This window comes from Ceratina calcarata, unplaced genomic scaffold, assembly GCF_001652005.2.
Source record: "Ceratina calcarata isolate Rehan_Ccalc_2016 unplaced genomic scaffold, ASM165200v1 scaffold351.2, whole genome shotgun sequence".
Classification (NCBI taxonomy): Eukaryota; Metazoa; Arthropoda; class Insecta; order Hymenoptera; family Apidae; genus Ceratina; species Ceratina calcarata.
The window spans coordinates 1,329,049-1,346,270 of NW_017158043.1; the positions used below are offsets into that span (position 1 = coordinate 1,329,049).

General features: G+C 38.8%; 1 protein-coding gene and 1 long non-coding RNA gene across 3 annotated transcripts; one reads left to right on the forward strand and one right to left on the reverse strand.

The window, feature by feature from the left end:
* Window positions 1-1,034: 1,034 nt before the first annotated feature.
* LOC108625373 (sodium/potassium-transporting ATPase subunit beta-2-like) lies at window positions 1,035-10,517 on the reverse strand. Of its 2 annotated transcripts, XM_018025348.2 has the most exons (6): window positions 10,144-10,517; window positions 5,840-6,100; window positions 5,027-5,211; window positions 4,728-4,847; window positions 4,152-4,305; window positions 1,035-3,700 (listed from the first exon to the last, which is right to left on the reverse strand). In XM_018025348.2, exons 1-6 carry the CDS (start codon window positions 10,268-10,270, stop codon window positions 3,597-3,599), a joined length of 951 nt encoding a protein of 316 aa, XP_017880837.1. In that variant the 5' UTR covers window positions 10,271-10,517; the 3' UTR covers window positions 1,035-3,596. The 2 variants fall into 2 exon arrangements, with proteins under 2 accessions (XP_017880837.1, XP_017880838.1); XM_018025349.2 differs by lacking the exon at window positions 4,152-4,305 and having other exon boundaries at window positions 4,574-4,847.
* Window positions 6,630-7,295, forward strand: LOC113464404 (uncharacterized). Its single transcript, XR_003389251.1, has 2 exons — window positions 6,630-7,006; window positions 7,121-7,295. It is a non-coding gene; the product is annotated as an uncharacterized LOC113464404 (long non-coding RNA).
* Window positions 10,518-17,222: the final 6,705 nt, after the last annotated feature.

The window sequence follows — 17,222 nt, forward strand, 5'->3', positions numbered from 1 at the left end:
TTATTAGTGTAATCGATAATTAATCTGTTATTTTCTCGTCTCAACACGGCTCCGGGCGAGGGCCCGAGAAATTAATAATAATAATCATCATTATTTTCGTTCATCACGTCAATTAATAAATAGGAATAAATTTATTGATCGTTTTTCGGCAGCGCTCACCGCTGAAGTCGCCGCCCGTTCGGATCGCTTGATCTATAGCTCGTGCACCACGCATGTATATATATGTATGTATGTATGTGTGTCAAGATCGATCGATCCTTTGTACGCTTCCGACAACACGGTGGTACTATAGCACCGAGCTCTTAGGCCATCAGAAAATCGTTAAACCCGAATTTACTCTCATCACTTTGAATCTGTATCCCGGATGCTTCGTCCAACACTAAACCTACCGACAGTTCTTGCACACTAATATACCATATTTATATCTTTTTACATTAGAGTGCGATTTAGTACTGGTACTTTAGTTCGATACCAGCTTAAATAATAATTACAAAGACAAAATAATTTTCGTTTTCCTTTATATTTTTTATAGAAGAAGATAAAAACTTTGGTAGGTTTAGCGTTAAAACGAAACTAGACTTTGCACGGAATCGAAATGAAATGTTTAAGGTCTATCTACACTAACGTAATCGGCACGTAGGGTCCTCCGTACATCGTAGGACGTACGTTCGGCAACGTGACCAGTCCTGTAGTCTTTAGGACAGTGTATAGAGAAAAGCAAAAGGACCCTCGAAGCAAGTAGTGGACTCTAAACAGTAGGTAGTCTGCCTACCAATTCGGTATCAAACGTAGGCCCCCGAGCTCCCTGCTTTTACTCGTTTTTTCCTATACCTTGTCGTAAAGACTACAGTACTGGTTACATTGGCGAACGTACGTCCTACGACCTACGGAGACCCTACGTGCCAGTTACGTTACGTCGACGTTACGTTAGTGTAGATAGACCTTTACTTGTCTCTCACTGGGTATCAGTGGTCCAGAATGCACGTCCAAAGTGAAACGGTCTACGTTCACGTTGAGATAAAAAAGAAATGAGAATCTGTTATCTACATTTTAATCGTTTCATACAGTATTTAATATACAGGTAAAACAATGTGAAATGCAACTGAATGCGAACGGGTTTTTACGTAACAGGTAACAGATTATATTTGGCAGTATGAGTTTGGTAGTGAATGTAGTACATATAAGCGTTTCCAAACAATTATCAGAGGCGATACTCTCGCTATTAAGATTTAATTCACGAGGTGAGCAAGCATCCTAGACCCGTGTCGGTTGGTTAAGACATCCCTGATGGCGAGGGGCGACGACCACCGCGCAAACGCTATTCTTTTCAGAAAAATCGAAGAAGCTCTCAGGACGACCAGCTTCCTTTCCTTGGAGCCACAAAGACCGGAGATCAGAAACCGACCGTTCTCTTCCTCGCCATTCTCCCGCGAGTACACGCACGCCGTTAACTGGCCGCCGTTAACGAAACGGTGATAAATAATTCATACACGTACATCAGCTCGCTTATAAAATCTAAGATAGCTTCGCTAGTGCGTAGGAAGGAGGAGCTAAACGTCGCTGCTAGACCGCAGATTTTTATGCAAAACAAAACACGTCTACGCGTCGAGTCAGCTCGCGTCAAGCATCGGAACATGCATTCACTTTTGACGTTTTATTGTGTCTCTCTATGGATACATAAAATCCGCAGCCTCGTCGTTACAGAAACAATCGTGACGTGAAGATGAGTCCGTTCGAAATGCAAAGAGTTACAAATTGCAAATGAGTTATTAAGTACTACGAAATGAAACAAGATTTATTCTGATCTCCAGACTGTATGATACAACCTATCGACTATACGATTGCGTGGACTAGCTCTAGATATCATTATGCGGTACAATATAATCATAAATACGTATTCCATACGGTGTCGTACGGTTATCACTAGGCTGATTAAACTGATTCGCAGCGCAGACCGCTCGCTGTCTGTTGACAAATCGAAATCCAACGAAATTTTATTATCGCCTGGCCTCATCTGCTGTGTGGTTTCTCTTTTTTTTATCATCGATTTTTAATTATATACATATATCAATGTCGTTTTAATGGCGGTAACAACAAAATTTAGATCCGATATAGAACATCTCTCGAGGAACGAGGAACACGGCTAGTAAAACTCGTCTCCCGACGATGCAACACGACGATTATTTTAATTTACCTCTATGTTAGTTCATATTTTATATTCGATTACCACCATTAATTACATCCACGGTGAACGACACAGAGCGTGTGTCTCGCTCCGTACAGGCGGAACTTCGAATTCGAATCCAGCGATGCCTGCTCGTTTCGTTGATCGAATTTCATTGATCGATACCGCGCGATGGAAAGACGAAGGACACTGCGGGATTTTCAATCGAAAGTTCCACCGCACGATCCTCGCAGGTAAACGTCCGCAGCTGTTTCGAGGACCCGGTCCCGACTTCAACGGAGTTTCATTCCTTGAATCCATACTGCCTGGCCTGCGTGTGCATCCGTGCACGTGCCTGCGTGTACTTGTGTGCACGCGTGTGTACGAATCGACGTCCGAGACGAGGAAACTTTCGATCGGAGCAGCCCGAGAGCTTCTCTGCGTGAGAATCCGAGATCGAAAGTTCCACCGTGCCGGGTGCACCGACGACGGGCGCGAAGACTCTAACGCTCTCTTTTTTTCTCGGTTCTCATTTTCATCGACTGCCTCGCTTAATTCTACGTGGCACGACACTAAGGGCATCGATTTATCGGTGTACCCTACACGTTAGCAGTCTCGTTCAGGCGGACACCGACGACGGCGCGGTGAAACGAAAATGAAACAACGTGAACTGCGATCGCGCGTTCGTAGCCCTCAACGAGACCGAGACAAATCAGCGAATGATAAAAAGCGAAAAACGGGGGTGTGTGTGTATGTGTCTCTCTCTGTTTGTGTGTCTGTGTGGGAAATAAGTAAGGGAAACTTCTTACGCGTTGTTGATACCCCCGCGATGTTATGACCACTCCCCTTCGCCCCCGGGTAGAGAACGAGTGATACCGCCGCTATACTTTTGTGCAGAATTTTATCCGCTAATTTCTCGTTTTGTGCATCCTGAATGCATACGTACGCGCGTATGCATCGCGTTATAAATACAGTAGATATACAGAGCTTGATAGCCAATTTTCCCTGGTCCGTTTCGTCGGTCTATATGATTGAATGCGTGAACTTACCTCTTGCCGTTCGCGTGCGACAGCCGTGTTTTCGCTCGTGTGCACGCCGCGGTGAAACGAGATCTGGTATCGAACAAACGTGGCTTCGATGACAGTGAGAAGAAGCGTGACAGTGAAAAAACGTAATGGACGAGAGATGAACGACGGTGAATGCGATTGAGTACGTTCGCGTTCCTCCCAACGAATCTCTAAGTTAAGACGACGCGGTGAGACGGTACGCGGCCGGGGCGGTATCGTAGGTAGAGGAAACCGGAGGAAAGACGAAGTGGTCACGATCCGGCAGCGAGAGTTTTAGATTGATTTAAAAAAGAAATTTCTCTTTCTTCCTATGTGTCTCTTCCCCTTGGACGCAGTTGTTCGTGGCGTGCGATAGTGACGCGCGTTTAGTCCACCATCAGCTCAAAGTGTACCGAGCCGCGCCTCTCGTATCTGTCGTGCACGATGTTATGCGCCCAAGCTTTGCACTCGATGTTGATCAGCACACCGTCTAGGAATTAATCAGGATTTTCATCAAATTCATTCTCTGGCTTAATAGCGAAATGTTAATGTCTTTAGAATTAATACATTATACATATGTGTAACTCCTTAAGGACCATAGCCATGTTTGCACAGTTTCAATTTTTAGGATTACCATACGTGTTTTCCCCGGACTTTAAATCACTCCGGGTTTACTAAATATGCAAATATGTCTGGATTTTTAGTTTCCGTACTTTTAATCAAATTATAATTTTTTTCTTTTTTTTACAAAAGAATTTATTTGGGAAATCTTTTTCCTATTAAATGCCATTTTTCTCGTTTTTGGCAAGAAGAAATATGGCAACCCTACTGTCAGTATTCTTGCTTCTCCACTTACTGAGTACATAATTCGGTCCTTAAGTAATTAAATGACTGATTTCATTTAATGATTAACGGGCGATGAGTATAGTGATGTTACTCACATTTAGGCTTCTCGAAGAAGACAGCTACGAGGGGACTGAGGTATCCAGGGGTGTTTGTGAAAGGGAAATAGTAACCCGGGAAGCCACGACGTGGAATGTATTGAATCGCGCCCATGTTTTCGACATCGGCCGGATTTTCACCGGCACACGACACCCACACAGACAAATATGTCTGGATTCTTAGTTTCCGTACTTTTAATCAAATTATTATTTTTTTCTTTTTTTTTACAAAAGAATTTATTTGGGAAATCTTTTTCCTATTAAATGCCATTTTTCTCGTTTTTGGCAAGAAGAAATATGGCAACCCTACTGTCAGTATTCTTGCTTCTCCACTTACTGAGTACATAATTCGGTCCTTAAGTAATTAAATGACTGATTTCATTTAATGATTAACGGGCGATGAGTATAGTGATGTTACTCACATTTAGGCTTCTCGAAGAAGACAGCTACGAGGGGACTGAGGTATCCAGGGGTGTTTGTGAAAGGGAAATAGTAACCCGGGAAGCCACGACGTGGAATGTATTGAATCGCGCCCATGTTTTCGACATCGGCCGGATTTTCACCGGCACACGACACCCACACAGTGTCCAATCTGTGCGCGTGCTCCTCCTGCTTGATGTGTTCTTGAAGATCCGCTGGCATGTGGGCCGGCAGGTTCTTCGTGTCGTTGTAGAACTGTGGTTTCCAACCGAAAATCTATGGCCAGCGAAAATCAAAGATTACTGTCGCGTTTCGTTTAAAAATGACGTCTGAAGACTCGATACTGGATTGACTTATTAATGATCACGGCGTAATTCTGATTCGTAAAATTCGGTCAAGCGACGCAAATGAGCTTCGGACTTTCTGAACGCGTCACGGCGGGAAGCTATACGTACCTTGTTCAGCTTCAGGAAAATGCAAGGAGCGGATTTACTGTAGCCGTATTTGTTTTCCTTCGTGCACGATCCCCACGTCGACATGTCGACGTCACAGACTTTGCCGGGAGTCGGCGGTTTCCCATAGTCACACATCATTCTCATCTGGGCGCCATTACCAACTCCGGTAGCAGGCTTTTGGTACTCTAAATGGATCAACAATAATCCGTGTAATAACGTACTTATTACATTAATTTAATACGTAATCGACAGAGGCATAAATAATTACAATTACGATTTTATTTAAGCTTGTATTCTGTGAACTTAAAATTTTAGAAAATAATTTCTTCCGCGACTTGTATAATAAAAATATTTCATGATGATGAACATAGAAGCTGATAATTTAAAGACAGCGACTTTGATCTAAAGATCGCGGTCTAACCTTGACCGGATTTAACCGGCTCCTGACGTAACCGGTCCATTAGGACAAAGACAATTTTCTCGCTTAAGAATTAATATTAGCGTTATTAACACGTTGATGCCGGCGTGTCGCATGGGTGAGTCATACTGTCTGTTTTGGGCAGTATGACCCACCGGGTCATGCTCGATTATTTTGCCTTTCAGGCGCCGCCGTATGGAAAATACCATAAAAATTTGCGCCGGCATCAACGTGTTAATACACCTATAGGAATGTCGCCTAACCATATTTCGAACCACGATGACTGACACGGCTTTGCTATCTTTAGATCCCTTGTTACACATTTATAAATACTGTTTTTCAATCTTCTATTAATAATGTTTATTAATAACAATGAATTGAAAAGAATGAATTACCTTCGAGGAACTTGTCCAGCTCCTTGGTCCAATGTAGAAAGTTTCCCTCGTCACTGGCTTTGTACCAAATCAAAGTACTCTCGACGTTGCTGGCAGGAGGCATAGGCCTGAAACCGAGTCCGGGGTTGGTGCCGATCAACGAATTGTCCAACTGCCATTTCGGTGCGTTCGGGTCTAGCGTCTGATAGAAAACGGTCAACATCGCCCCGAAGAAACCAGCCAGCACCGCGTAGAAGATAACGTAGAATAACAAGATCTTGGCTGCAGTCAATGAAACAAACAAATTAACTAATTAATTGACGATTCATCCTACGTAGAAAGTCTCTTTAATATTTTTTATACGATCGATAAATAATTAATTGTATGTATAAAATTCATAGTAAATGTAGATAATTTTTTAAATAGAAATTATTGCTGCTTGTACGATAGTTCGGAACGACTGGAGATAAGTTAAACCAGTTGAAACGGAAAAGCAATTGTTTTATATAATAGAAATGATTCCCTTGATACGAACGTATCGCATCTAACCGATGTCTGGAGCATCCAGACAATTATGATCCGAGGTCTAATTGGCCTGAATTGATATTGAGTAAGTGACGCGACTTTGCTATGAGAATCTTTTATAAACATCAATCTGTCCTCACAGAAACGGAAGCCCTCGCTATGAAATCGCTACTTATTGTTAGATGAGTACTCGTATTCGATAGGAACATCAGATTAAGTGTACATATATAATATGATTCTAAAATTGTCGCGATGGCCTTGAATATTCGTTGCATAGGTGTACCCGCGAAAGTAGTGTCTCTATTTTCGTGGTCACTGACAACTTAGCTTAAAGGGCTAAGTGTAGAACGCGGAGTGTATAACGCGCAGTTGAATCTACCTGACGTTGGCACTGCGCCAATCTTGTATAATACGAAAGTTACACATTATAAATAAATTTCGTATTATATAATGTCAAGTGTAGAATCTCACAGCTGGTTCACTGTACCGTAAAATCTAGTCGATTCATGTACGACATAAAAGATACATGTTATAAATAAATTTTCTATTATATAATGTCAAGTGTAGAATCTCACGACTGCTTCAGTGAACCGTAAAATTTGACGTCGTAAACTGTTGATAGTGGAAGAGATGAGAAATGGATTCCATCTGAGGATCGCATCTGTAAGTTTTCTACCTTGTCTTATTACGATACTGACTAACAGGCGTAGAAAATTTTTATAACACAAATACGATCCTGTCATTATATTATTTATCTCTTATAATTATATTAAACAGTTTTATAATGCCAGATGAATGACATTTGGAATGACAGATCAGGGATGTTGAGCAAAGGAATGTAAAGAGTTCAGATTTAAACAAAGTCTGCAAACGTAAAAAAATGATGTATACGGAAGTCCGCCAAAACCGGAAAGCAAGGCGTTAAATAAATAATTAAACAGTTTTATAAATATAATTGTTTTTAAATAAAAATTGTATGTTTCCTAGTTTGTCACATTGCAGTTTGCTTGTAATTAATGAGATGCGAATGGGAATAGCAAGAAGCGATTGAGAATGAATTAAGAAGAATGGTTGTTGTGAATCGATTTCGTTAAACAAAAATTGTATCTTTCATTGTCACATTGCAATTTGCTCGTATCGGAGATCCGAGTGAGAACAGTAAGAAGAGAGTGAAAAACGTTATCGTACCTGTGTCGAAATTCAAACGTAAAGGGCAACAATATCAATGACCTACTTCATGAAAGAACAGTGGTGGCTTCTAAGTTTGTGGCGCCGTCGCGTTCCGCACACGGAGTGATCGATATCTCAAAAAAACCGTGAAAATGTTACGTTACTACAGCAACGCGGCGAGTCCATGTTTCAACGAAAATATAATAAACATCAGAAAGAATGTTTAGCCACTTCTTCCGGTACACGTTGCTTAAATTTCACTCGAGCAGACTAAACAAACTATTTTTATAATCACTCATGTTATAGTAATTTCAGCATCCACGAAATTCTTTTCCATATTTCGATCAAGCTTCAAAAAGTTAATTATCAATATTTATAAAATTGCAATCGTATTCGAGAACCTATGATAATTCTAACATATCAATGTTTATTTTATCGATCTCAGAAATATTAAATTAAAATGAATATTGGTAAATATTTATGATTCATTTATTTCAAGAATAATAAAGACGACAGGACACGACATATTAAGGGATAATATAAGCTTGATTAAGGAATGGCTACACATTTTATAGCGGTTTCAGCATCCACCATATTGCTTTCATATTTTAGCTTCAAGAAGATAATTACTAACGTTTACAAAATTGGAATCATGTTCAATTTAAGAATCTACCATATCAACTTTTGTTTCATCAATCTTATTAAAATGAATACTTCTTTATTTAAAGAATAATAATGACACCAGGACACGATATATCGAAGGATAATATAAGTTTGATTAAGGAAGAATACATGTGTATTTTCTGAACTTGTTAAAACGATGAACAAACTAGCTGCATGAAATCAGAGCGAGCTATTTCTGCGGAATGGTAAGACCGTTGGGTTGTATTGATTTTGATGGAAGTCGATCAACTTCAAGAGGAGACGAGGGGGAAAAAGACGGTAAAACACAAGACAGAAAGAATGTAGCTCGCAAAAGGCGAATAAGTAAGCTGCTTTAAGTATGCTAACACAATAACCACGGGGCGAATTGCTTCGCGTTAAGCGTGAAAAAATGATGCGAATTCGTAGGTCTAAGTACAGAAAGTAGCTGAGTTCACCCGAGCTCCTCGTACAAAATTAAAATAAATGTAGGAGGAATAAAAATAGTCAATCTGACCAAATTTATTATTTAGAGAAAAAACAAAAAGAAATTAGAAGCTGATACATTAAATTGACGAATTATTATTTAATACGACTGCTTTGAAAGATCGAGTGATTTGTGCAACGATTTCCTTACAGATCGATTTCAAGCTTGATAAAACCCAGGAAATCGAAACCCCCTTCAAATAAACAAACGAAAAGAAAAATTGAGTGATTCACGATTTTACTTGTTCTTTATAATCGTTCTAAATTTAAAGATCCTAATCGATTAATAATGATAAGGATTACCATTCCGATTATAAGTGACTCAGTAAACCGACTCTTACCGGGTAAATCCTTCCGCAATTCTATTACATAACACAACAATATGGAGAATTTACTTATACACGTCACTGAGTCGCACAGAATTGCACATCAGAATGATTATCATAGTCAATATTACGATACGATTAAATATTAAGTCTGTGATGATAAGAATGAACTTCTCAATTTCTTAAACGTTTTGCGTAAATGTCAAATAATTTGAAGATTAACCGGAAACAGTGACAGAATAGAAAGTACGTTTTATTTGTGAATTGCAAGTTGCAATAAAAAATCGGGTGCGCCTTCTAAATTTAAACTCAAGGACCAGGGATACTCCTCAATTCCATTCCTTCCCTTTTATAGCCGTATCATGGACGACAAAAATAGGACAATGAGAGAGAAAATCGCGAGGGTTACCGCCCCTCTATACATTTCTTCTAAAGATCCGCCCGAGAGAAAACGCAACGCGCTTACGAATATGACGTCAGGAAATAACTCTTCTGTTATCAAAACAGGATACGTGCACTCGATAAAACTAGTATTTTCTTAAATGTACTTCTTATCAAAACCTAATTAATCTTATCATCGAAACTGAGTTACGTTCTAAAAGAAACTGAAGGTCGATTATTTATATGCATGTCTGAAAATTCACTTTCGGCCGTTCGCCATTTTCGTAATAGGCACACGTAAAATTTTACGACCTCGAATTACGGAAAAATACGTGGAGCATATCGATATAAACGTTACTGGAAATCGGTTATACCCAGTAGGGGACAGTCTTCGCTCGTTAGAACACAACGACGATCCTTAAAGGTAGATAAGTGCATTGCGTATATGGCACCATTAGGGAACTGCAGTGCGCGTGTATATCGCGATGCCCTACGTCAGGAACGATGGGGTTGCTAGTAAATGTCAGACAATCTAGTCCCGGCCTCTCTCAATACGTTCAGATTTCGACAGAATTTCCAGGGAGGAGCGGTCCATTACGCTCAATAAAAAGTATATGAATCAATCAATTACTTTCACAGTCCTCAGCGACTGGAATCTATTGTTTCCGTCGAAGGCGCGAGATTTATTAATACGCTCACGAAGGAGATTACATAATCGAATCAGTGAATCGCGCGTGAATCGATTCGGTGTCACGTCAGTCCACTACCGGGTGAATAAATCTCGTATGAACTTACCCCAACTAGAGCCTGTGCGCCCCAGGAACTGTCCAGTCTCGGAGTTCCATATAAAGACCCTGAAACCTTCCCATTTGCCCAGCTTCGGCGGTGGACTGTAATACTGCTCGACTTTCTTGCCCTCCATTCCGACGAACTAGAGATGACTCGAGGAAACGATCTCGGTTATCCGCGTGTCACCACAAACGAACAAGGAATCCTTTTGCGGGCTCGGCTGACTCCTCGGTCCTGTACGTCTTCCGGTGGAACAGTGCCGCGATCGAACAGCTCCGCGGGCGAGGACGCAAAGGAAGGAAGGGTCGATTCTAGCCCTCGTCTGGAGCCGCTGTTCTCGGGCGCTCTCGTCCGGCCAAGGGATGAATATTGAGCGATCGAACACCCAGGCTGGCCGGAGCTTTTCAGGCCGTCTCCCTCTCCTCCTCGTTCCCACTCCCTCCACCGTTATTTTTCTCTGTTCCTCCAGTGGCCGCTCGCCCCCACTGTTGCGGAATCCGCTACCCTTTCGCCACCGCGTCGCGGCGGAATCGCGCAGCCGCCGCGACGCCGCCGTACCAACGCGCACTCCCTAGCCCTCTCCGGCCAGGTGCCACTGCCAGCGTAGACCGCTCCGTTTCATCCTTTTCGCTCCGATCCGTGTTTTTATCCCCCTCGTCTGCTCTCGTTACTCGATTCGATCGACCCCGCCTCTCTCCTTCTCTCTCTTCCCTGAACAATACTTCCGACGACGAAGCTCACCCTTCGGCGACGGTTACAGAGAAGAATTTCCTCTGAATCTACCTACTTACCTTGGTCAAATCCCTTCGGAATGTCGACACAAAATTTGTCTCCGGACGTATCTTCTACAAACGTAAAGACGAGTGTTGTTTTTTCTCAAAATTGTATATGAATTTATGCCGGAGATCACCGAATAGACGTATCCTCGCATTACTGCCAGGTTTTAAAATAAAATCAATGATTATTGGATAATTTTAAAGACTTTCCGACTCACCCTGTATCTGGTAGAAGGAAACGGCAAAGGACAGCAGAGATAGTAAAAGAAGTAACTCCGCGTGTGATCATTGTGAAATCCCGCGAGAGACGTTAAACATTTGGACTCATCAGCTTCCTAAAGATTCATTATAGCCCAATTGTCACTGCGTTAACTTTTGATACTCGCTTCAAAAGCTATAATTTTTTACCCAACGTAGTTGGAATCCGTGGACAGTTCCGAGTTAAGTAGATCCAGACGTAGTTGGTCAGTCGTCAAAGTTATACACAGAACTCCGAGTCCGTTTCACGTTTGGTCAATCAGGTTCCAGGTTTAAAATACATTTATAAACAAATCGAATATGTCGAGAATTCGATGACATTATCAAAAGTGCAATCTTGCAATATCTAAATAATAAAACTTTGTGTCTGTCTGACATGTATTATTTTTAATGTTTCATTTTGCATAAGAATTCACAGTCTAACGATTAGTAACTAAAAAGGGGGATGAAGTTAACATGTACAACATTATACATTGTAATTTTCATTATGCAATTACAATTATATTAAGACGTAGTTTAGAGAAATATTGAGCTCGTTGAAAATGTCTTTGAAAACAGCCAGCTTCCAGATGTAATGATACTCCAGTCTCTTGGTTTCTGTATCGTTCCATTTCTTACTGCAATCCAAAATCCATCTAATAAGGTTCGGAGCTCGCTACGAATATGTACATTTGAAGCTATCAGTTAAATTGGCAATACTTATACTACTCCAATTGCAGTATAAGTTTATGATTAATAAATATGTATATGTCTTTGTAAAAACGTCTGTTGCCTTCGCAATTGAACCGAAACCAAACTCACGTTTTACATGATGCAACACGGAATCGTATATGTATACCACATCCGTGTAGATATTGATAAGCCTTAACACAGATAATACTTATGATGTACTGTCGCAGCGATTACTAATTCATTAAAAATAATATAGTTATAAAAGTAAGTAATTGAAATGAATTAATATGATTAAATAATAATTTGTTTTACGAAACCATAATGCGGTATCTGTGTCGCTCACTTTACCATACATGCACGATTACATAACGAAAGTCCTGTGGATCGATTACACCCAAGGTGTCCACATACGAAATTCTTAATAAACTCAATTGTGCATATGATTAAACGAATATTATGATGGCAATTAACATTTTCATATGATTGAATTATTTTATGTCATTATATACGACGGTTAGTTAAATCGATGGAAGATTTAGAAAATAGTTTGCAGTGCGCTCAAGGTTTTTATTCAATAGTCGATGATTACTATACGGAACATTTTATTAGTTCACTTTTAACCACATCGAAAAATACATTCAACTTATTTTATTTACCTGAATTTATCTGTATTACAAATTATTATAATCTTTGTTTACAGCACACAATATATATATATTTGTATGTATATATATATATAATTATCGTTATACGTTATCCGTCAGGCGTATTGCATACCGGACCTGTTTCATTAAATTCCTCAGAAAATTTTTAATTCATTTACAATTGAATTCCATTTTACACGGAATCACATCTCGTCAAGTTTTATATAAGTCTCGAGAAATATATCGTACGTATATAAAAAAATTAACATTTATCTTGTACGATTTATTCCAACGCCTCGTTTAAATTAATAATCTCGTAGCGTAAAACGAAATCGGGAATTTAAACTATATCCACTTTGTACAAACAAATTAAGCCGTTCACCTGTGGCCAAATGATCTATCCTTTTTTGGGACGTGCCCCGAAAAGTATGCCTCGACCGACCCAACTCGACGTATTTATACAAACGACGTATTCTAATCTCATCGTCGATTAAAAATGAATTATGCGTGTGTCAGACAGTGTCGCTATTTAAATAATTACAAATGTAGTTAATGATAATATCGATAAGATCGCAAGGTAATCGTAATTACTCTAAGGAAGCGTGTCTCATCTATACTCTATACAATCGTCATTTCCTTTTGTACTATCGCACACGAAGAAAGTAATTTTTAATGTAAGACGCGCGCGCGCGCGTGCCCTAAACGCACTGGCTAAAAGTGTAGACGGATTGGTTGGTAACGTTTTTTATTAAATATTTCATTACAGGAGGTTAAAATATTTATAATGCATTTCAAATAACAGACTTTACAAATATATCTCAATATTTCCATATATGTGCATATACATACATATATTCCTATATATATATTACGTATCGTATATTCGTAAATGATATATACATATATATATATGGAATATATAGCGTGTATATACACATCACATATCTCTATATGTGTAATGTAAACCTTTCTTTCTTTTCAAAAAAATTAACATTTATCTTGTACGATTTATTCCAACGCCTCGTTTAAATTAATAATCTCGTAGCGTAAAACGAAATCGGGAATTTAAACTATATCCACTTTGTACAAACAAATTAAGCCGTTCACCTGTGGCCAAATGATCTATCCTTTTTTGGGACGTGCCCCGAAAAGTATGCCTCGACCGACCCAACTCGACGTATTTATACAAACGACGTATTCTAATCTCATCGTCGATTAAAAATGAATTATGCGTGTGTCAGACAGTGTCGCTATTTAAATAATTACAAATGTAGTTAATGATAATATCGATAAGATCGCAAGGTAATCGTAATTACTCTAAGGAAGCGTGTCTCATCTATACTCTATACAATCGTCATTTCCTTTTGTACTATCGCACACGAAGAAAGTAATTTTTAATGTAAGACGCGCGCGCGCGCGTGCCCTAAACGCACTGGCTAAAAGTGTAGACGGATTGGTTGGTAACGTTTTTTATTAAATATTTCATTACAGGAGGTTAAAATATTTATAATGCATTTCAAATAACAGACTTTACAAATATATCTCAATATTTCCATATATGTGCATATACATACATATATTCCTATATATATATTACGTATCGTATATTCGTAAATGATATATACATATATATATATGGAATATATAGCGTGTATATACACATCACATATCTCTATATGTGTAATGTAAACCTTTCTTTCTTTTCATTGTTTTCTTCTTTTTTTTTTTTTTTCATTTTTACCACACTATATCTCACGCACATACATTGCATATCATACATCCGTCCTCTTTCGCACCGCAAATTCTTATGTACATGACGTAGAGTGGCACAAACTCTCGTATAGATTTTTTTTATTTTCAAATTTCCTTTTTTTATTTTTTTTTTGTTTGCTTAATGCGTTTTATCCCCTTACACTGTACCACGATGACACACCGTTCCCCGCTGCTGCAGCAAAGGATCTGACCCATCCCGTACTACCGACCGTCCGCAAAGGCCGAGCGACTTCGCCTCTGCGTGGAACATTTTATGATCCTCATACCTCACGTCGATTAATCGCATTCGTAAACCGTTTACGAAGCACGTCTCCCCCGCTTGATTCATTTTAAAAAATGATATAATCCTCTCTCTTCGTTTCAATAGCGACTCGCCGCACCTAGTGTAACAGGCATTTCATACTATATTTATTTTTTTTTTTTTTCATTTTTTTGTCTTTTTCTTTTTAATTTTCATTCTCGTCCAAAGCACGTATTGTCTTCGTGAGTCTCGGTTGTCTCGGGCAAACGTTGCGAGCCGACGGTCGCCTCATGCACAGACGTTACTTTTATTGTTATAGCGAATGTACACGATAATTGTAAGCGCTTTTTAAGTCACTATGCCGACGGTATCTTGACGTAAACGCATGCCTGTTTATGCACGCGTCGGATGTTCCTGTATATGTAATGTGTCTCATTAGGACTTCTCTTTCTTTTCTGTTAGATCTCTGCACCATCTCGATCGCTGCCCAATTACACCCCTGTATGTCCAAAAATATTTGGAAAGACAGATACACGTAGCTCTAGTCCCCTTTAACACACTCTCCTCTCACACGTTTTATAATTTTTAGACAGAATCGATCTTATTTGCTTACGATATTAGAGATGTAAAATTTCATTTCGGACATTGGGCATGAAATACACGTGACTTTACTCGAGGAGGAATGAGAGCTCTTGGACGACCGATACAAATTTCAGTTTAACTACTGTCGACGATACCATTGCTGGTTCAACTACACGTTGTTCTTTGTACTGATTTTTATCGATACACTCGCGTTTAAGTAAAAGGAGCAACCATCAATTTTGTTCGGGAACGAAACACGCTTTAGGAACGATAACACAGTAACAGCTAAAGGTACTAATGTACGGATTAGTAACGCAAAACAGTTAAGTAAAATTAATAGGTAGTGAAGATGGAGAAACAATCTAAATTATATAGTGTACGTCTAAGACAATGTTTCTTCCTTTTTCTATTTATCTATCCATTTAAGTAATCGACGTCGTTGAAAAACGAAAAATTGTTGCATTAAAATTGTTTCGATCTCCCCAGAAAGTTTACATCTCTATTTTGTTACACAGATGTACATATATATATATATGTATGTATGTATACATATATGCATGTACATATGTTATATATATGTATACATATGTTATACATATACATATAGATATATTATATAAAATTTATTATTACTATAATTCTTATAATAATTATTATTATGTAATTGTAATTACTACTACTAATCTCTCACGCTCCTGCTCTACGGCTTCTGCTCAAGTGATATGGTTCTTTGACTTTTTGATTCGTTAGGTATAATACTGATTTGATCAAGAGCATTTGAACTTTCCTTCGTACTTGAACGATACGCTGAGAAATCGATTACATCGAGCGCAGCTGTCCTACCCCGCATTCTCCCGTCTATTAAAATTCAATAGATTAAATGCGTACCCAGTGGTAGTTACTAAACAAAGGAGTCTTCATCCGAGACGGTTGCTTAAATTACAACTAATTCAACAATTATTTTCCCGATAATAATCAAAGCAGACTCAATGTAACGTTTACGATAGAATTTCATTAAGAATTTGATGATTAAGTAAAATCTGGGAAGTTCAGAAGAAACCTTCTTCGAGAGTCAAAAGTTTCAAGTCGAGCGAACATGAATAAGGGACAGTTTTTAGAGAAGGGGAAAGAATCCCTGAGGGTAGGAAACAAACAATTGCCTGACTCATCGTGTGATTCCCTTTGATTGAGTTAAAAAGTTTTTCTGAAAGATTCAACAAATTTTTAATAACAAGCTGATAAAACGTAATAAAACGATCTCCGTCCGCGTATAATGAAACCAATACCTCCATCAAGCTTCCTCCGATAAATTCATTCTAATAGAATTTTCCTCGTCAAGTAACAACCGTACAACGCGCATCGTTAAACGCAGCATTATTGCTAAAGCGGTATTTCACAATCATCTTTTCTTTACATATGTATATAATAACTGTAGATCAGCAACAAAAATAATGAACTTCGTTATTGCTGCTTACAACATTAATACTATATCAGTACACAACATTCATCTGTAAAAACATGTATTGGTGTTACGCTAGGAAATATTGCTTAACAGTTAGAATAAGAGAAGGAATCTTAGGGTCTTATTGCCAATGATATCTGAGATACACGAGCGTCAACAGTTAGTAAACAGCAATAAAGTGTCTGCTTTAATAATTACTATTGCTTCTAATAACACGACTAATCGCGGCTATAATATCACCTGGTCAACAATGCTCTTTTACTAATTAGGAGAACGGAGTATTTTACCAGTTGCAAATTCTCTCGCTTAAAATATCTTAATAACGTTTTTAATCTATTAAACCAGGTTCCTCCGTAGAAAAATGAAAGTTGTTGAATTTCGACATAGAAAATTGTTATCAGACTCCTTTGTTCGACTCACAAAACTAACGCCACTTCCTTCGTGCTCTTGTCAAGCATTTTCCGATAACACAAATAGAAAGAACGTTCGTCTGATAAACTGAACTTAAATAGTATCTACTTTTAAGTTGTCAACGACGAAAAGTAATCGCGAGTACCAATAAATTGAAAGAAACGTTCACGTTTCGAATTTTAATACGAATTTCACGTACTTCTTATTGGTCACAGCCACTTTGAAAATTTTTCTCAGGTAATTTCCGAAGATGAACATTGACTAAT

Bases quoted from the DNA above. Each gene is read 5' to 3' on its own strand.
- LOC108625373 (XM_018025348.2), bottom strand. From the start codon at position 10,270: ATGGAGGGCAAGAAAGTCGAGCAGTATTACAGTCCACCGCCGAAGCTG. The intron at 6,101-10,143 runs GTAAGTTCATAC...CATTGACTGCAG, and splicing joins GCGCACAGGCTCTAGTTGGG to CCAAGATCTTGTTATTCTAC. The intron at 4,848-5,026 runs GTACGTATAGCT...CGCTGGCCATAG, and splicing joins TTTTCCTGAAGCTGAACAAG to ATTTTCGGTTGGAAACCACA.